Here is a 21,639-nt window from a genome sequence, read left to right as displayed (position 1 = left end):
CCGTCACGTGTGGCGCCCGCCACCCAATGGGCGAAGGCGGCGGCTCCCGGCCGGATTCAAACGCGGCGCGGAGCCGGCGCGGCCGCGCCCATGGAGCCGCGGCTGGTGGGGCCCGGGCCGTACCGCGCCACCCGCCTGGTGAGTGTCCCCGCCGCCATCCCGGACACTGCCTGCCTGCCGCCCGCCCGCGCCTCTGTCCCCGGCGGCCACTCGCTCTCGGGCCTCCTTGGGGCCGGCTGGTGCTCCCAAGGCCGCGTCTCTGCTGGGCGGGTGTGCCAGAGATGGTACAGGGCAGAGCCCTGCCGGGCGGAGAGGCAGGTTCAGCCTTTTGTCTCGGTAAAAACTTAAGGGATGCTAGAGCCGTATCCGTAGGTCCGCGGGTAGTATGGGGCTCTAAATACTTCAGACTCCTAAACCTGGTTTTTGTTCTCGAGTCTCGACAGTTTAAATCCTGGTCTTAGGTTTCGATTTTCTTGTGAGCGCAGGTAGTCAAAAGAGTGTCTAGTTCTGCTTGCAGAACTGGCTGCGTTCTGGTTGCAGGAAAACCTGAGAGAAGAGCTCCCGTAACGACTTGCTTTGTTCTTTCCCAGTGGAACGAGATAATCGAGCTCTTCCGTGCTGGGATGCCCTTACGGAAGCATCGCTGTCGTTTCAAGAGCTACGAGCGTTGCTTCAAAGCCTCGGAGGCAGTGAACTGTTTGCATGAGCTACTTGGCTCCAACCAAAATTTTGGCCCAGAAGTGACTCGTGATCAAACGGTTAAACTGCTTAAAAAATTCCTGAAAAATCATGTTATTGAAGATATTAAAGGAAGGTGGGGCAAAGAGGACTTTGAAGACGATGGCCATTTATATCGGTGAGCCTGTATACGGTGATAGAAAAATGTTGGTTTTCTGGAAACAGGGTTTAACAACTCTTGCTCGTGTCTTAAAAGTATTTTTTTAGAATGACTCTGAAAATGTGTTGCCATGTTTTCCCCTTTTCCTTTTAAAGACTTTAATTTTCTTAGTAGCAGGTAACTGCCATTTAATAATTTAATGTTTGACTTCAGTTTTCTTGTCTGTTTTGAAGTATTTTTGAAGGTCAGTTCTGTTCAGTTACATTCGTTGAATATCGACAAAAGTTTTCACATGGTATCGGTCTCTGATTCCTGATGGCAGACATCAGGTTTGTTGGTGCTGGAATTGTACGTATTAAGATACATAGGAGGAAGTAAGAATGCTGTTGCTCATCTAGCTCCAATAGTCCTCTTTCACCCCAACCCCCTGTTGGGGGTTTTGGTTGTCGTCTCCACTTCTTCAGAGAGAAGAGAAAGGCGTTCTGAATCTAAAACATTTATAATGTAATCTTTCTTTTATGCTCCTTGGTTTGTAGATGGACAAGGGACAAAGCTTTATTTGTTTATCCTCAAGGATGCTTATTTACTTATACCTGATGCTGAGCATCTCAACTGTGGCATGTTAACAGAGGAGAAGAAAGTTCTTTGTAATACAAGCTTAGCATTACTGGACTGGATTCTTTGACCTTTTGTGACTTCTGTTACGGTTTTGTTGGACAGAAGTTGCAGGTTCTGAATTTGTTCCTTCTTGTAGTGTCTTGCTTGGTGCAGAAGTATTATAAAGATGACTATTACTTCAAGTATGGTTTTGTAATTTTTATCACGGTAAGCCTTCTTTTGAGGAAATGGAGTTCTCATCATGCAAAACATTAGGAAAAATAGGTTAGCAATAAGTTTATGCTTCTACTTATAAGAGCTATTATTGCATACCCAAATTTTGTGTATTATTTTTTAGGTAATAATTTCTTAATACTCTTTGGGGAAATAGATAGTACTGAATTCACACTTGATATGCATTAAGTCAATTTTTCGTGTTGCTCTATTGATCTTTTGTTTTTATTTCTGGCATTAAATCTTGTCAAAAGATTTAATATGAGGTTTGATAACTGCTGGTGTTATGGTATATTTCTTTGGTTTGGATTTGCCATTTTGTGTGGCTGTGGGATTTTTTATTTATTTTGCATTAGCATGAGTATATATTCAAATTATTTTGTTCTTTTATTTCTTTGTATTTTCAGTCATGACTTAACTGAGCTGCAGACTGTGGAAGCTGGCTGGGTGTTTCTGTGCTTTTAATTTTCTGCATGCTCTGCCTACTGATCTGCTATTGGACAATGCAACTCTTCTGTGATATATTTTGTTGTGATATGCTTTCTCCGCCTCCCACTGAAAAAACAATTAAGTTACTAATTGAACTTTTTTTCATTTAAACATGCAAACCTTTCATGCAACTTGAAATAGAACCAGCTTTTTCCTCATTGGACTTGGTGCATAAATAAGCTATATACATTACTCTCTGCTTTAAGTATTAAAACATGCCTCTCTCCTACTTAATTAGCTAAATATTGGGTTTCCAACCTATTTTGCTATGTATTCAGTGTCCTGGCAGCTCCCTCTGGTGGACTTCCCTAATGCTACATGTAAAATAGGGTTTTTTTTCCTCCTCACCGCTCTGATGAAGGCAGTGGTACGAGTCAATTCTACTGACGGTGCTTACTTTGGAAATACTCACATGCTTCATACCTTCTGTATAAATTTATGTGTTAACATGTTGTAACTTTACACTGTGATACAGAGTTGTGTCATTCATTAATTTCATATGTAAGTGTAGCTGTCAGCTCTTGTTCGTCCACAGAGTATGCAAGAGAAATATTGCCAAAAGTTGGTTTGTGTGAGAATATTTGGCAAATATTACATGTGAAGATGAAATCTAATGTGACTCCTAGAAATAGCAAAGACTTACCAGCATGTCCTGACCTAGTGGCTCAGCTGAGTCTACAATAATGAATGAGAAGTTATTGTTTTGGAAGCTGTTGGGCTTTACACATTTTTTTTTTTTTTGTATCTAAGCCATTCTATTAAAAGCAAAAGGGTTAGCACTCTTGCAATGATAGCAATCTTTTGGGAATTCAGCAGTAATACTCATTATATCATGGAGATCAGTGATAGTTGACCTTGTTCTGTATCCTTTGTTCTGGACACAAACAGGTATCTCTAGTTCTTCTTTTTATAAACTCCCCAGGCTAGTGGTGCTGGCTATAACCAGTTCTGATCTTGATGTGTCAGCCTTGAGTGCTCCTCAGTCCTTCTCTTTGAGAGACTTTAATCCTTCTCCATCTAGATCTTGCTGTAATGCTACCTTAGGAAGGGAAATGCACCTCCTTTTTCTGCCTGTAAGAACTTATTCTTTTGCTGATTGGTAGCAAATCGGGGCAGCAAATGACACAAAGTTAGCAATTGTGAAGAGCTGGAGAAGAAGCAGGAAACTACTGAGAATAGCATAAGGCAAAGGAAAAAGGCTGCAGATACGTGGGTCGTTTTATTTTAACATTAAACTCTTAAGAAATAATGAATATCTGAAAAATGGTTGAGAACACTCAACAGCTGAACATCTGCCATCTAGTCTGGCTTACCACTGAAAAACAGAGTAAGTCTTTCAGGCTTAAAGTGACGTGCTTACTGTTGGTTCTGAGGGTTTGTCTGAAGGAAGTGATATCTCTGTGTCGTGGATGTGTGTTGAACACCACTGTGGAATGTGCTTGGTGTGTGTGGTCAAAACAATCAATGTGTTTAACCATTCAGTGTAACAGTACTGGACTAACCAAAGTGCTATACACATTTAAATTAAAAACTTATTCAATGTTTCAAGTGCCTTTAGAAGATTGGGTGACATTTTGGGCATACTTGAGGATTTCTCAAGCATTTTTTCTGGGTAGGATACATATGCATGCTACCCAGCAGTGTACAAGCTCTTGTTGCAAAGCCACATACATACCTGTCTTTTACATTCTGATTTAAAAGAGTGAGTGAGTGAGGCTTAAGCAGTTTCTTACCACATCAGGAATCCCAGCATCTAAAACCTGTGAGTGAAAGTAGACAAGATCGAATCTGGACCAGTCTGAAGAGGTGTTGCCATCTAACTGATTTGTCTTTCTGATATGCTGTCATTAGTTTCCTTGTACATGCTTTGACCTAAGCTTAGCAATAATTTGATGCTGGTCAAGCTGGATAGTTTGTTTTCCTTCTTTTCTACAAGAGCTGGTTTAGGGCTTATTTCTGCTAATTTCTTCAAGGCACTTCTTGAAATGCCTTAAGAAGTCAAATAGTTACCCGCAAAATCAACTGGAAAAAGACTCCAGAAAAGAACTGCAGGATATGATCTTCGCACAGAAAGCATGTAAACACAGAAGAACCTGGTAATGTGGGAAAAACTTTGTATGGACACTTGCATGCACTCTAACTAAATCTGAGTGTTAGTCATGCAACTTAGCAATAAAGCTTTGCTTTAGGAAATGCATGCTAACAATGCACTTGACATGGGGGAAAACATACCCACAGCTTTTTTAACGTCTTCTTGTGAAGACCTATGCCATTGTCTGTTTGTCAGACATTCACCCAAGGCTCAGCTATATCATGGGAGGTAAAAAGGACCTGAACTATTCTGAAGCATCAGCTGGAGGGCCAACAATACATTCCACAATGTTTTTGTATCGTGTAACACCAGTCTACAGGAAACTCAGTTGGGCTGTGAATGTCCAAAGCATTTGTTGTATTTTTGCATGTGAAGGCTGACTACGGTTTTGCATTGGTAAATAGGGATTAGGTTGGCATTCAGAGACTTTAAAAATGTTCTCTAATTACAGATTTCCTCCTTCCTCACCACTGAAGTCATATCCAAAGAAAACTTCATGTGGAAAGGAAGTAATTAAATTTCCTGACTGGAATGAACCTAAGGCTGGCCCTTCTCAAGAACACATCCCAGTGAAATCTGTCGCAATGGTAAGGCACCCAGATTTATTTCCCCAGACAAAAGCATATTTGGAAAGCAAAACTGAACCGATGACCTCTATGCTGTGTCACAAAATACTTGCTTATAAAATTAAATGCTAAATACTTTTATTTAGAACTTTTGTGAAGTAAAGTTTTTCTTAAATTTGCTGGAGAAGTAAGCTCTTAGTCTTCTTTGTGCTACACATTGCAATGTCCTGAGCAATTTGAGTTCAGCAGGGTGTATTTTCCCATATTTCATTCCAGTTTGCTCAAATCCCAATAGGGCATTTATTATATTGCAAGACAAAATAGTCACACTGTAACTCTTATTTGGACACTTCATGTATTGGAGTATATACAGTATTACAACCTTCCTAGCTGCTGTAAGGCTGTTACTGACTCAGTTTCCTTTTTCATAAGGAATATGTTTTGGCTAAGGTGATGTGTTCCTGATTTTTCAGTTATCCTTTGTAAGCTTGGAAAATCATCTTGCCTCATACTTATCTGGATTGACCCAGCCTTTGTAAAGTTGTTGAAAAAACTTGCTGTCATTAATGAATCAAAATTGTATCAACTCTCTTCTCCCAGACACAGTAAAAGGTTTCTGGAGTTATGTATATTCTAAGCACTTCCTTCAGTATATCCAATATATGTGTGCTCTTATAATTTGTGAACTCAGGATTTCTTTGATGATTTTTGCCATTTTATTACTGTCCTTCAGTGCAGAACTCTGGCCTTAGATTTCTTGATGAGCCATAGTCTATTTGGAAAATATATGTCCATTTTGCTGGACATATAAATATTGTGAATGAATGGTTATTCCATATTTACAATTCAATTGTGTGCAAATCAAGTGCATCCTTTATGTACAATAAGCTTCTGAAGAGAAAAAACATGGTCCTTAGAACTTCAGTATTAGGTAGAAGACTGTGCTGATTTTGCATTAATTGACATTTGCTGAGAAGGGAAGAAGCCACCCATGGAAATAATTTTTCTGACAGAATCTGCTAAGAGCTTCCTCTGTGCCTGGCAAACACCAATAGCCAGCTAGCTCTGAGAATTGACAACCTATTAAACCATCAAGAAGCTAGATCCACCTCTGTGTGATTCACATTTAAAGACAGGCAAGCCCAGGAAATGGCTCTCTTGCTCCCAGCCGTGGAGAGGTAACTGGGCACTGGTCAGGCTGGCCCTTGCTGAGGCCGGGTGTCCCCCCACAGCACGGGCAGGCAGACCTAGGGGTCAGTGAAAATCCTGCCGCTGCTGAGTTTCACCAGGAGCTGCTGGGAGATCCTAGCTCCCCCACAGCATGGCCCCAGAGAACTTTAAGCATAAGCAGCTTTGGCCTCAGCCTGGCAGAGATCGTGATTACCTGCAGGCCTGGGTGAGATATTAACTCTTCCACTGAATAGATGAAACTTGCAAAACATTGATCCTTGCTCGAGTGAGAGAAAGGGAAAGAATAAAGACACTTAGAGAAACAACATGAAGGCACCAAGGTCAGTAAAGGAGTCAAGCCTCGGGAGGAGAATGAGGCGATGCTGTAGTATTGGGCTGAAAGCCTTACTTTGATAAAGCCATGAAGATGGACTGTGATGCACTAGAATATCCCCTTCAATTTATGAGGAAGTATGGGGAGGATGGAGTGTTTAAATTGTAGACATGAACAGAGACATCCATAATGAAGCAAAGCAGATGTTGAAGGAGCTGGGATCCCATGAGAAGCTTGAACAGAGAGAGACGAGAGTGATGAAGACCCTTTGCCCCCAGGGAAAGAAGAAGCAGACCTCTGTTTCCAGAGATGAAGATAATTTCAGACATGAAGAAAACCTTTGCTTTTGAACAGCTCATCCTTAAATAGTACCCCACAAGTTGACATGGCCCATAAAGGCAGCTGTGGGAAGGCTGCATGAGATGGAGGAATTTCACAATTGCAGATTTTCTGGGTGGCTGCTGTCTGTGGAAGTTAAAAAGCCACAAGAGAACTTATTGTGGAGAAGTCTCCATGGCATGGTGAGAGAAGCTCCTCTCCTTACAAGAACTCGTGAAAGACTCTTGTAGAGGTGGTAACGGATTGAAAATCCCAGGTTTTGTCTCTATGTTGTCAGTGGGAAGGAAAAGAGGTTGTGGGGAGGGGAGGAGAAGTGTTCTGAAGGTTTTATTCTGATTCTTATTATTCTTCTAGTTCTGTTAATAAAGTGTAAGTATTGAGCCTGCTTTGACCTCCTTCTAGTTCATATCTCACAGTGGAAAATGAGTAAATAATTCTAGTAGTGCACTGGTGATTTCAGCCAGTGCTAAACCCACTACAAAGATTAAGATAGAAGAAAAATGGTGCCAAAGACAAGAAAAGAGAACAGAGTATTTTGGTTACGGAGCAGTATCTGTTGAAGGTGTTACAGCCTCCAACTGTGCTCTAAATTTCATCTGAGCATCCTGGCCTGATAAGAATTAGCAAAAGTCTACCCCTCCATCTGACTCTAACAGAGTCTATATGCATAGAGTTTGACATAGCTCAAAGTCTCTTCATTGGCAGTTTGGATTAATACAAGTAAGCGAGACAAAGGTATAAGCTTTCTTTTGCCTCTTTTATAATTAAGTCTAACTTCCACTGGAATGCTCAGGTAGGCCGCTGAAAATGGTGGTACCTTCAATTGCTTTAGCATCAGTCACTTAGTGGCTGTGTGCATGTGGATTGATGAGCATGGGTCTGTGTCATGAAGTACTGATGTGGAAGACCAGACCCTTAATTTCAGAGGGTGCTATTTGCTTCCAACTAGCTCTACTCTAGTCTGCCATGGAATGACAGATAATTAGTGCTTGGAGCATTTAAGTGCATTCCTAGACTGCAATTTGTGGTTTGGTTGTGATCACAAGGAATACTTTTAATGGGCTAATACTTCAGCACTGGTCTGTAGTGTAAATCAAGGAACTGGAATGATTAGGAGTTTTGTCTTGAAAAGGATGCTGCTGATACCAGAAGCTGCAATATATGTCCACCTGTTGATACCCTGACAATCTTCAAGAGTCAAGCTTGGATGTGAAGGTTGCATAAAGAATAGTGGTCTTCTGTGTTCTCAGCTTTACTTTACACTGTTACAACGATGGAGATATGATGGGTGCCTTCAGATGTAGTGGTTTGCTTTTACTTTATGTACAGAACCTGTAATTGAACTAAATGTTCGGTTATTTTCAGTATATGCTGAAAAGGATTGTTTTTTTGTTCTAATATTTTGGTATCTCGTCTTATAATTCTCCAACAACTTTTCAATAAACAGATGTTTAATCTTAAAATGGTAGATGAACTGATTTTAATTGTGGATAGGGCCTGAATATAGGATTAAAGGCCATTGACTCCTGAACTTTAATGTCTGTTCTGACACACATTTTCTGCTTTGGACAAGTTACAGAATTGAGAAAAGGTATGTGTACAAGACTGAGAAAATGTTTCATTTCTCTGAAACACAAATACTAACTTGCATCCTGAAGACTTCACTGCAATTTAGGAACACTTGTAGTTCTATACTATAAATGTTTTATACTGTTTAACACTTAAAAAGTCGCCAGTTAATAAGGAGAGTTTTTTCTGATTTCAGTACTCTGAGATGTGGTACAAGCGACACAGCATAGCTATCGGGGAAGTACCGGCATGCAAACTTGTGTTCTGCAGAGAGCTAACACAAACAAATATAGAAGAGATATGGAAATCCATGACTTTGTCACAGTGAGTATACTTATGAGTCATTTGCTGTTATAGTAAAACTGTGTAGTAGGTAATAGTCTTGTCTGTCTTCTCTGGTAACACTTGTAATTTCACCCACTCACTTTTCATCACTGCCTTCAAAGTCATAGTGTCTAGACTAACTCTACCACTTGTTATTTGGCCAACAAATTCAGCAAATAAAATCTGCAAAAGAAACTTTACTATGCTTACTACCTTCTGACTTTTGCATGTTGTTTTATACAAGCCTTTGTTGTGTGGGCTTTGTCTTGTTTAATCACTTTCTCTGTCTCTTGTTCTTGTTGCTAGGAAATAAAAGCACTTATGTAGAAGTGCTATGAAACCTTTCAATGGCAAGTACAATACTTCGTTTGAGATAAATGGAGTAGCTAATTGAGTGCTGAAGCTTTGAAATGCAGATATTCTTTACTATATTCAAAAGGGATATCCTATGCAAAGTTAAAGTGATTGCTTTGGACTATTTCTGCAGAGGACAAATATTAATATACATTGGCTGATATTGCAGCATAGCTGAGGTCTTACTAATGATCACTTCAGTGTAAATCTAGCACATTATCTGCATGTAGTGCACTCAGTGGTGAGGTGATCACTGGTGACAGCATGATTTGTGAAAGCATGATGGGCAGCAGAGGGCTTTAGTGCATGTATACTCCTGGGTTTCCTGAACCGAGGAAACTTTGGGGAAATGGAGAGACTCTCAGGAAGCCTGAAGCTCACATGGTAGCAGCTGACAGGACCTGGGCAAGTGAGACCAGGGGCAGTGGTGGCCAAGCCCCTCCTTTACATAAAGGCCTCTATAGAGCTCTAGCAACCAAAAGACCAGGGTGGACAAACAAAGGGTTGGCACAGCAGATTGTGTGGAGGGATGCTGAAACCATGACAGCTTGATCAGGGAACAATAGCATTCACCTGACAGAAAGTCACGGCCTCTTTAAATTTGATAATTGACACTGAGACTCCCACAACTCTGTGTTGGAAGAGTATGATTGTGGGAATCGGGAGACTCACAGCTGCCCCTGATTTTATTTGAAGCTTTCTGCTTCAGCTGGCTGTGCTTAAATCTATGAACCCCAATGGGATTCATCCCAAGGTACTGAAAGAGGTGGATGATGTTATTACAGTATCTCTCTCCATTTTTTTTTCATTTATCTTGGGAGTCTGGAGAGGTCCCTGTTGTCTGGAAGCTGGCAAATATTTTCTCAATTTTAAGAAAGCAAAGAACAAAGACACTGGTAATTACAGGCCTGTCAGTATCACTTCAGTGTCTGTAAAATTATGGAAAAGGTTATTCTGGGAGTTAATAAAAAAAATATTTGAGAGACACACATTGAGAGAGTCATTGGTCATAGCCAGGACTGTTTCAGAAGGGGAAAATACTGCTTAACCAATTAAAATTTCTTTTATGACAACGTCACCCATCTAGTTGACTGAGGGAAGCCAGTTATGTTTGTGGTTGTTTTGCATTTAAGCAAAGCTTTTGATACTTCACAGTATCCTTCTATTTAAACTGTCCAGCTACTTGATGAGTCCATAATATCATTTGGTGAGCAGCTGGCTCATGGGTCAGGCACAAAGGATTGTAGTAAATGTGGTTGTCTCTGGGCAGCAGTTGACAGTGTGGTTCTGCAGGGCTCTATTCTAGGATCAGTGCTCTTTTATGTTTTTATAAATGATATGGATGCACAAATTGAATGTACATTAAATTTGCCCATGGTACTATGTTAGAAGGAACTTTGGATTCGTTCAAGGGTAGACAGGGCCTCCAATGAGGTCTGGATAGAGCGAAGAGCTGTACAGTCACCAAAAGCTTTGAAAAAGCTGAGAGGTGACCTCATTGCAGCCTACAACTTCCACAGAGGCAGTGAGGGGAGATGTGGAAGATCTCTGGTGACCAGCGACAGGGCACAAGGAGATGGAATCAAGTGGTGTCTGGGGAGCTTCAGACTCCACATTAGGAAAAGGCTTTTCACTCAGAGTGTGACAGACCACAGGAACAGCCTCCCTGGGGAATGGTCACAGCACGAAGCCTGACAGAGTTCAAGGAGCATGTTGGCAACACTTTTAGTTATATGGTACATTTTTTTAGGTACTAGAATTACTAAACCTTTTCTAGGTAATAAAATGAAACTCTTTTAGGGCTATGAAGATCATGAAGGGTCTAATGGGGAAGACATGAGAAGTAGTTGAAGTCTCCTGGCTTCTTTAACCTAGAAAAGAGGAGGCTGAGGGGACATTGCAGTGCAGTCTGTGATGAGGGCCAGAGGAGAATACATTGGTGTCTCCTCTGTGGTGGCCAGTGACAGGACTGAGGGAATGGTCTGAAATTGTCATGGGAGCTTTAGGTTGGTTTAGGAAAAGAGTCCTCATCCAGACAGTGGTTGGGCTCTGGAACTGGCTCCCCAGGGAAGTGGTCACAGCACCTAAGCCTGACAGAGTTTAAGAGGTGTTTGGACAATGCTCTCAGGCATGTGGTGTAATTTTTTGTGCAGAGCCGGGAGTTGATCTTTGTGGATCCCTTCCACCTTAGGATATTCTGTAAATCTAGGCAGTTCTGTGAGGAGCAAGAATTGCAGGAAATGATCCTGAAGGCTGTCATCCAATTAGAGATATTCTCTATGAAATGAAGGTCTCTTTTTTTTCAAATTGTATCCTAATACTTCCTGTTTGCCTTTTCCAGATTAGATGTGTGTTCCAGATATGAACTGTATGTTTATGTATTTTTGCAGATTGCAAAAGGTCTTGGGTTTGGATTCTCTGGATGAAGTGTTAGACATAAAACTTGTGAAGTCAAAACATATAGTTCAAAATGTATATAATGCCAATAAGCAAGGCATTGTCACTTTAGAGGACAAATCAAGTGAGTATTTTAGAAATTTTAATTTAATTTTTTTATATTGTAATCTACTGGGATTGAAGTATTAGTTCTAATCTGCAGTAACCTGTTGCACCTTTATACTTGTGTGACCACATCTGTGAAAACTAGAGTTTTTTGCAAAGTAAAATGCTATTCTCTGATATCCCAATAGCAAGAGTCAGGGTTTAATTCATATTTACTCTCTTAAACATATTCTGTCTTTAGTAGGGTTGAAAATAAGTATGAAACAGCCGCTACTTTTTACCATTTGTAAATATAGGGGTACTAATCACTTCTAGGTAACTTTCTTGGCCCTACTCTCTCAATCACCTGGAGTCTCTACCTGAAGAAGAAATACATTAAAAATTGTGAGGGAGCCAAAACGTACATTAAGAGAGTTTTGAATTTTCACTCAATGTGTTTTGAAGATAGTACCCTGTTTAAAACTGTTTTGCACATCAGGGAAAAAAAAGCATCTTTTCTGCTCTGATATATCACAGTATTATTATCACCATATTTTTCATAAGATTTGCAGACAAACTAAGTACAATATTGAGACCTGGCTTGTTTGTGAATAAAACTGCCATCAAATCATATCTGTGTTCATTTCAAAGGCAGTTGGAACATCTCAAAATATTAACTTCCTCCCTGCAGAAGTGGCAAAACTGAATATATGAATGCTTTTCATCATCTTTTATACAAAGTAAACACTTCACTGTATAGCACTGGAGAAGGCTGTATCTAGAACTAGTTTAGTCTGATTTTTACTTTTTTTTTAGAGTAGGTTAAAGATTTCTTATATGACCTGTTTTGCTGATTGAGCTGCAAAGGCAGAATGTATAACTGTTTGATAATAGTGGAGGTACTGAAGTATAGATGTAATTCAAGCCAGATCCTACGTTAGGGTATAGCTTGCCTCTGGAGTCACTTATTTAATACACAGGAGGAACATGTTAAAGTGTTTTGAGCTTTGCTTCTGTCTAACGGTTGAATGTATTTTTGCTTTTTTCTCCTTTTAATTTATGTTTCTTCCCCATGCAGAGGAACTACCTCATTGGATATTATCTGCAATGAAATGTTTAGCAAATTGTAAGTAAGTTCAGAAGGGGAGAAAGATCCCACAAAGAACCCAGCCCCAAAAAAATAAATTGAACTGACTTTGTCTTCAGCACTTTATTAAATCCTGTTTATATTTACTTTTAGTCTTTTTTATGATGATTTTCTAAAAGAAAGTACGAAAAAACTTGTCAGCATGTATTCTCCTTCCAGTGCAACTAATTTAAACTAAATATATGAAGGTTTAACTATTCTATTAATGTTTTTCCTCTACTATGTTTCTTCACTAGACCTACTGGGAATAGATCAGTCCAGCAGTAGATTAATAAAATTCCACTTATTTTGAAGAATGAATCTTTTTTTTTTGTTATCATTATTTTTCTCTAATGATCCATTTTAACAGACTGGATTAGAAAACACTGAACTGCTTGGTGGCTGAAAGTCAATGCTCTCTCTCCTTTTTGATCCATTTTGCTTTGGTTTTTTTTGTTCCTTGTAGGGCCCAGCTGTTCAGATCTGAAGCAGCCTACGTACTCAGGCTTTGAAAGAGATGTCTTCAAAACTATAGTGGACTACTTTGGCCAGATGAAAGAACCTCTTCTCACATACCATTTTTTCGATATTTTTGTTAGTGTGCTAGGTAAGTAGTTTGGGATGTAATGAAAAAGATGTTCTTTAGTGTTAATTTCCTGGAGTTTTCCCTTACTTAAATGTTATCACAGATGAATTCTTTAGGACCTGTCCTTTCCATTCTACATAGAGAACAGTTTAATATTTAAATTTATTTTATATTACACATGGTATTATTTTTGTATCTTTTTGCCCACATTAGTTCAAAAGTCTTTCATTGATTGTCTTTATAATATTAAAGACCTCTGTTCGTTGCTCAGCATCCAACAGATGGATTTTAACAGATTTTTCTTTTTTTTTGCAAATGCTTAAACATCTTAAAAACTCTCATAAGCTCTTATAAATTGCTTGACTCAAGTTTAGATTAGAGAGGATTAGGGCTTTAAGCACTGTTTTTAACCATGGAAATATGACATTTGAAGGGAATTCAAATACTTTGTTGCTTAAATTTAGAAATTACATTAACTAATGAAGTGCTTTAAAGAAGCAATGGTTTAGTTATTAACTAGAACTTTTCAGGGGTTCACACGATATTAAAATTGACAATTCTGATCCTATAGATGGCATCCTGAAAAACGGTAAATAGGAAAATATTTGATTACATTTCATGTAATCAAATATCAGAAAGAACAATTGAGTTGATTCAAGTAAGCCCGCTTTGTAGCATGTTCATTTTTTGAGCTTCTTTCTGTGTGAACAACACTGTTTTTAGTAAACTATTGAGATGAGAAGGGAATGTAGAATAACACTTTTTTTCTGGAACTTAGTATTTTTATACTTCATGAGTTTTTAGATCTTGCTCCATACTGAATTTAGTTCAATTTTTGACTTCTTTTTCTTAGACAAGTCTTGTTGATACCTGTAAAACTTATTCCCCTGCTTTCATACTCTGTTTCTGTTTGTTTTTCAATTGTTTTTAACATCTTTCAGGTTTTACAAATTTTATTTCACAGTGTTTCATAAGTGTAAAATTAGAAGAGGGATTTCATGCCAATGTGTATGTGAAAATCAATGAAAATTGTGCAATCTTTCAAGAAGTCAAACATTAATTTTGTGGTCTCTTTAAAAAAAAAGTGAAGTGTTGATATGGAATCATTCCTTGCTCTTCTAAACATATGCATTAATATGCTTGCCAAGTCTTCCTTTGAAATTAGAAAAAAACATTACTATGGAAATTAAGTTCAGCGCTTTACCCCTCTCCTTGGAATGCATTACCTACTCCATACTTCTTTTTCAGTAAGAACAGTTTCCATCTTTTACACCATGGAGTTGACCAAAATAGTGGATGAGGGGGTAGCAGTGGATACTGTTTATTGTTGAGAGTAGTAAAGCTTTCAGCACTGTCCTCGTTTGCATCCTTGAAGGCAGACTGAGGAAGTACAGGCTGGATGGGTGGGTAGTGAAGTAAACTCAGAAATCGGTGCATTTGCAGGGCTCAGAAGGATGTGATCCATGGTACATCAGTCAGTGAGGAGCACCCCAGGGCTAGTAGTGTGGCCAGCAATGGTTAACACTTTGCTATTGACCAGGATGGTGGCACATTCTGTCCTAAACAAGGGCACTGTGCTCTAAACAAGCACACAGATAACTAAAATGGGAAAGAATAGTTTATGCAGCAGAGGGCTGTAGTACCATGCAGGGTGATCTTGACTGGCTACAGAAATGGGTAAACAGGAATCTTAAAAAGTTCAGAAAAGGGGAAATGTCAAGTCCGCTCCTGGGGAGGAATAATCCCATGCACCAGTAAATGCTGGGGGGTAACTGGTTTGAAAGCAGCTTTGCTGAGAAGGACTTGCAAGTCCTTGTGGGCACTAATGTGATGACAAGCCAGCAGTGTGTCCTTGAGGCAAAGAATATCAGCAGCATCCATAACTGCATAAAGCGCATTGCTGGCAGGTCGACAGTGATGTTTTCTCAGCACTAGTCAGCAAGTTCAGTGAAACAAATCAAAAATTACTGAAGTCTTGAAATGTGTATCATAAAGGATGAGACTGATAGCAGGACTGTTTAGTCTGGAGAGGAGAAGGCTCAGGGAGAATCTAAGTAGTCTGTATAAAAGAATGATACAGGAGGAGTAAAGAAGAAGGAGCCAGACTTCTATTGGTGATACCCAATGACAGGGCAAGAGTCAATGGGCAGGAACAGAAGTACAGGAAACCTCATTTTCATAAAGAATAGCATTTTAATTGAAAGGTGATCAAACAATGGAAGCAGTTGACCAGAGAGACTGTGGAATGTCTGTCTTTGGAGCTATCCAAAACCTGAGATGACATAGTCCTGGGTTCCTTCCTGTAGATGAACCTGCTTTGACCATGTGAGAGGTCTATATAATCTCCACAGATCTCTTCCAACTTCTATAGTCAGATTAAAAAAAAAGAGGGCTTAGTTTTCTACCTTGTTCCTTTTCTAACAGAAATTACTGCTAGATTTTGTTTCCTGACTTTTGTTCTGATACTAGTGCTGTTTAGGCAAAATAATAATAGATGCTTCCTTGGCTGAGCCTTAACCTAAAATAAGATTATACTTTGGTGATTTTCTATAGGTGCCTAAATTACTATTACCTTCTACTGTGCCCGTTCAGTCTTCACATATCTCTGACATGCTCACTAAGTGTTTTCTCAAGAGTTGGTAAGCAGAGGTAGGCAAAGATGCAATGTCTATAGGTGTGAGGTGCATGTTGGTATTGTCATAGCATACCATTCAGTTGTGTTTAGTGCTGAGGTAATAAAAGAGTGAAGGGTGAAACAAAATGCTGTAATTTTTCATGCATTCTGATATCTAAAGTTGTTGGTTATGGCTATCAGTGTCTTCCATCAGAAGAAAATCTTCTAAAACTTAAGTGAGTCCTAGTAGTCCAATTCTAGGGATATCTTTCTAGTCTCCTTGGGGAGTGGAGTTCTAAGGCAATCTTGAATGAGTAAGAAAGGAATTTTGGGAGTGCAGATTTAAAAATATTATGTTAAATGTTATGGAAATGTATAACTGAGAAATGTTCCCCAACCTTCTGATCTCATATAAACCAGGACTACTGCAAAAACCCTGCAAAGCTGTAGAAGCTCTTCAGATTTCTTGTCTCCTACTGCCCCCAGAAAATAGAAAAAGACTACAGCTGCTGGTGAGAATGATGGCAAAAATTAGTCTAAACCAGGATTTGCCACCTCTTTCTGAATCAGTGAGGACCAGAACTTTGGTACGTATATGTGCAAGGGGAAAAGGTCTGGACAGGCTTTTAGAACAGCACAGGTTAAAGATTCTTACTGGAAAGTACAAACAAAATACAATTTGCTTGTTTAAGGAACAGGTTTGTCTATCCCAGCTATGTGGAAAGCAAATCTGAATTTGAATAAAGTGGGATTTCATGATAATTTATGAGCACACAAATAACTTGCATAGAATTTAGAGGTTTCCTTACCTTTCAAAGTTAAGTCACCACTGAATTCACTATTGAGTAGGAAAAAAGAACAAACAAGCAACCTCCAAAAACAAACAAGCAAATCAACCCAAAAAAAAGCAGATGAAGTCTCTGGTGCTCTTAATCACTGCAGACAGTGTTAATGAAAAAGAATTCCTGTTTCAGTCATAGCTAGAAATATGGAGCTGGATGTTCTGATTGACCTGTTTTCAGCCATTCAAAAAAATTAAAATATGAACTATTTATTTCATTAGTGGTTTTTTTCACCACTCTTAAAGTAAGCTCCAGTTTTTGCTAATGCTTTTTCTGTAGGATCATATGTAGTGATATCACTATGCTGATGTTTGCAACACACATTACAAAGTTATTAGATGTAACTTAACAATTCCAGCTAGCTAACAACATGGTTTTATTTTGGTTAATTTAAAAATCTCTGAAAATTAAGTGCAATGGAAAACTAAGCTGCAGAGCCATTCTCTCAGAATCCTACATATATGTATAAATCTAAATGCGCTCCACAGCAATTAAGTTTTTTGTGAACTCTGAATAGTATTTGACTAAAGTAATTAATTTTTTTACTGCCAAGGTTATAATTTAATTAACTGTAAGTGGTCTTTCATTAAAATTATTGTTGTAACTTAAATGTTGTTTTTGGAAGTGAATCCTTACAGTCTGAGCATTTTGTACTAAGTTTTAATTCAGCAATGCAGGTTACAGTACATGACAAATCTTTATTGACTTCTGTGATTCTAATGTTACAAATGACTGGTGCACAAACAGAAATCTTTTAACTGTGTGCTTGAGCACGAGACTACATCAAGTTAACTGGACCTGAAACTTGATTTGATGATTTCAGAATAGCGGTATCAAGTTTTCCCTGTGGTGCCTAATTTCTTTTAAATTTCCATGTTATTTTTAAAAATCTCAAAATACATATGCCCTCTTTAAATATCCATGTGAAGTGGCTGTTCAGCAAAGACTTGAGAATAAAATGGCATTCATCCCTATATCTAAAGTCAGGATGGGATTATCTGTTTGATAGGTATCTGTGTAAGGCAGGAGTGCAATCTTCAGTGCACTCATATAATGTCACTGAACATAATATATTTTTTAAAAATACTGATATGTTTGAAGTACAGTAAATATTGTGATGGTAAAATATTTGTTCTAAAAGATCACTTTTTAAATGCAACCTGATTCTCTACTACTCACTCCTAAACAGAAAAATACATGATAATGATGTGGGTCTTTTTCCTCAGATGGTTCAGGTGTTTTCCCGTTGTATTCTCTGCTCAAAGGATGAAATAGACTTGGATGAACTTCTTGCTGCTAAACTAGTATCTTTTCTCATGGATAATTATCAAGAGATCTTAAGTGTTCCTTCTGCTTTAAAGTCCTCCATAGAAGATCATGTTGTACATCTCCAGAGAGTCCAAGTAAGTATCTAGTGAAAATACCTCTTATGTTTTTCTGTTTGTAGATTGAATTTATCTTTTGTTCTCTGAAGATCAACAGTTCTTAAAAGACTTTGTTCCATCTCTATTAGCTTTTGAAGAGCTAGTTATTTTTGACTACTGATGTTGAACTATAACTATGTGTTTAAATGAAACTAAATAAATCTTGGATTTGTTTAGAGACAAGAACTCTCAAATATGTTTACCTGTTTGTCAGCACTACTTTCCCATGGAATGGGCAAGCTATGTTTGTGGTAGTGAAGAAAATGGAATCATTATAATGTGTTTCCTGTAATGTTCTGGATTTTTTTTTCTTTAGAACCATCCTTGCTCAATTTTCTCATCTTTCTGTTTCCTGATACCATATTTTGGTTTTTTTCCAAAGATGATTTTTAGTTCTTTTGTCTATTTTCTACTGGAAAAGTAACTTTAAACTTACTTCAAGAGCTGAACAGTCTTCCTTTCTGTCATATTTTTTGACTTACTGGAACTCACTCAGTTAGGGATGGAGATAAAAATTACAGTTTAGAGTCTCTGTTCAGTATTTCCTCTACTTAATGTCTTGGTGTGTTCAATTGAATCAATCCAGTTTATGGATTTTTTTTGCAGAAAACATAACTACTCTTTTTTTTCTACTGTATCTTCAGATAAAATATGCTGGGGCTGATAGTGATGCAGCACTTCCTCCTCCATCATTTTGTCACCAAATCAGTACAGGTGAATTTGAATGCCAAAGGGCAGCTGGCTCTCAAGAACCATTGGCAGCTTTGTTGGAAGAAATTGTGATGAATAAAGAAATATCTGTGAAAGATAAAAAGAAGAAGCTCAAACAAGTAAATAAAAATTTCTTTGCAGTTTCTAACTTCAACTCAAAAACATTTATCAAGTCTTAGACATATATTCTTCTAGAGAAATATTGAAATGGAAAATTGGGGATTTCAGGATTTATAATAATTTAGAACAAGTCTGCTGTGATGAATCAACACAAATCAATATATTACCTAATTTTCTATATAGAGGTGTGGAAAGTCCATTAGAGAAATAATTTCTCTGCTCCAGAAATGCAATAGCTTCACTTTAATAGCTTATTGTATGTGTTTGAACAAATTCTTCATTTGAATTAATGTACTTTTCTAGTTTCAGAAATCTTACCCTGAAGTGTACAGAGTACGATTTCCTACCCCTGAAACCGAAGCGATGCTATTTCCTGAAAAAACTAAGCAGAAACCACCAATACTGATGTGGGCCTTAAAAAAACCTTTGCAACCATTTCACAGAACGAGAAGCTTTCGGATGTAAATGGTTTGAAATATATCAGCAAAGAAACAGAGACAGTGTATTGTCAATGGATTTTGTGCAAACGGAGCCTGAGCAGCATATGGTTACTAAAGCAAAACTACTGGGGATACTGCTAAGAGCATAGAAAATGTTGAAAGAAGAGGAGAGTATTGAGGTTGTAGTAATGTGAACCATTATCAGTATTTTTGTAAAGCATTATTTTTTTAAATGTCTGTTACTTTAAAACAAGCAACAAAAAACAGTAGCAAAAAAACCCTAAACAAGCCCACCACAAACTCAAGGGGATTATTCTGTATATGGGTGATACTGTACAGTTGCTGTGGGTTGGTTTGACTATCATTTTAAGGTCTAAATGTCTTTGTATGTAATGTATTCTTTGTAACTAGTCAACAGCTTTTTTCCTCCCTGAAAATGAGTGTCTTTCATAAACTAGGCTGTATTTCTGCATGTATACTGTGAGGAATGAACCTACTGTACATGCTTGAATAAGTATGAAACACTGGATTTTGCTTTGCTTTTTGTGAGAGACTGTAATATTAAAAGTTAATGATTCAACCAATTGGCTGTTTGCAAAGGCATTAGGTTCTTTTTTTGCATCTCTCAGCCACAGGGGATGGGGGGAGTATTTTTGGGTTTGTGGTTATGAAATTTGTAACCTGCATAAGAACAACCCAGGTGCAGGAAGGATGAGCAGCCATCACCAGAGGATGACTATAACAAACCCTCGTTTTTTGTAGCAGCAAGCTGGGGTTTGAGACAGATAAGGGAAAACACCTCCAAGAAGCAGATCCTGCAATGTGGGATAATGGTTTTTATCATGCCAATTTCCTGCCTTACATGAGTGGCTCAGGTAGAAAATTCTCTCCCATCCTGAGAGAGATACAGGGACATTCATTTATGCCTGAGAGTATTCATCCCTTCTGTTAAGGCAGAACTGGCTCAGTTCTTCTGGCATGACAAATAGGGGTCCTGTCTTTGCCTCCAGACTCATTTCTTGGGCCTGCCATCAGAGGACAACGGCACATGATCCACAGTGTTACAAGAGACACTGTAAAACTCCTGTCTGAGGAGAAGCACCTGGGCATTCCCACCTGAATGTGTTGAACCCATTGAACTTTAGGTTTCAGGGATTTCTTGTACCCCCTGATGTATCAAAACCGTTACCATCATTTCAACCATCACTGGACATGTAAATTGCAACAATCACATCTCATAGGGTGGTGATATCTTTCATCTTCGCTATCTGCTCTTATCCCTTCTTTTTATTTTCCTTGTATATTTTCTCAAGTGTAGTCATTATACCTTTATATTGCTATATTTCTATAGATAATAATCAAATCTGCTACATACTTCCTTTCCATTCTAACCAATTCTAAAATCAACCCGTTACCTACCTACGCTACCTACCTACCAACCTACCTACCTACCTACATTTTTATTTGTAATAACCCCACCATTCATTCATTCTTGTGTCACTGTAGTCTGCCCTGAGGGATCTATTAAAAAGAACCTCACTTAACCTGCCTCAGGGACAGGTTGTAACATTGCTGACCCTAACATGGCAGATTTATTTTTGAAAACTAATTCTCAATTTTCTGATTCATGTTGTGCATTACAGCTTGAGTGAACTCTCTTTGAAATTCTATTAACGTTATGTAATGCTTACCTGTTCTGATAGGCAATGCAGCCCTTTCCCGCTAGTTTCTTACTGCATATTGTTGTACCTAGCTGGGTGCTTGACAATAGAATATTCTTTATCAGAAAATTTTAAAGCCTTGAGGTTCTTCTCAAAATGGAACTCAAATATTGAAGTGACATTGTAGCATACATGCATTTATAGATTTAATTACTTTTCCATTATGAAATCTAGTGTACCTATACCCTGATTGTACATATTACATAGCTAATTCTGAGAGCACCTTGTTTATCTATTAAAACATTACCCTCTTCCTGTATATACGTAGAGTTCTGATTTCATGCTATCCATTAGAGGTTTGAAGAACAGCATTTCACAGCATATTGAATGTCAGGGTAGTCTATGCCAGAGAGAAGACAACTGACATCTCAACAAATTTCTGACATTTTAGTAGAAAATGTGATGCAATATTGACAGCAATTGTAACTTGCTAACTTCCTAACCAGTCAATAAGTTTCATTATGTACATTACAAGGTGGTTGCTTTAATAGATTGGTTATTTGTCAGTGTGATACTGAACAGTACATGTTTTCAAGATCTGTTCTCACAGAGATACTTGGACTTCGTATCAATAATTTTTTCTTAAGAAAATTTGATACAGAAAGGAACACTTGTCAAATACTAAGAAAATATAAAAATTACTTTTAAAAATGGTCTGAGGCCATTTC

General features: G+C 38.3%; 1 protein-coding gene across 1 annotated transcript; it reads left to right on the top strand.

Moving 5' to 3' along the window:
* Positions 1-54: 54 nt before the first annotated feature.
* On the top strand, positions 55-19,851 carry DEPDC1B (DEP domain containing 1B). Its single transcript, XM_015615476.2, has 11 exons — positions 55-138; positions 591-856; positions 4,702-4,837; positions 8,425-8,552; positions 11,297-11,427; positions 12,466-12,513; positions 12,980-13,120; positions 16,134-16,300; positions 17,782-17,958; positions 18,624-18,809; positions 19,114-19,851. The coding sequence occupies exons 1-11, from the start codon at positions 91-93 to the stop codon at positions 19,273-19,275; spliced, it is 1,590 nt and encodes a 529-aa protein (XP_015470962.1). The 5' UTR covers positions 55-90; the 3' UTR covers positions 19,276-19,851.
* The last annotated feature ends 1,788 nt before the right edge of the window (positions 19,852-21,639 follow it).

The sequence above is a fragment of the Parus major genome, chromosome Z, assembly GCF_001522545.3.
Source record: "Parus major isolate Abel chromosome Z, Parus_major1.1, whole genome shotgun sequence".
Classification (NCBI taxonomy): domain Eukaryota; kingdom Metazoa; phylum Chordata; class Aves; order Passeriformes; family Paridae; genus Parus; species Parus major.
This window is presented reverse-complemented; position numbering and strand designations above follow the sequence as displayed.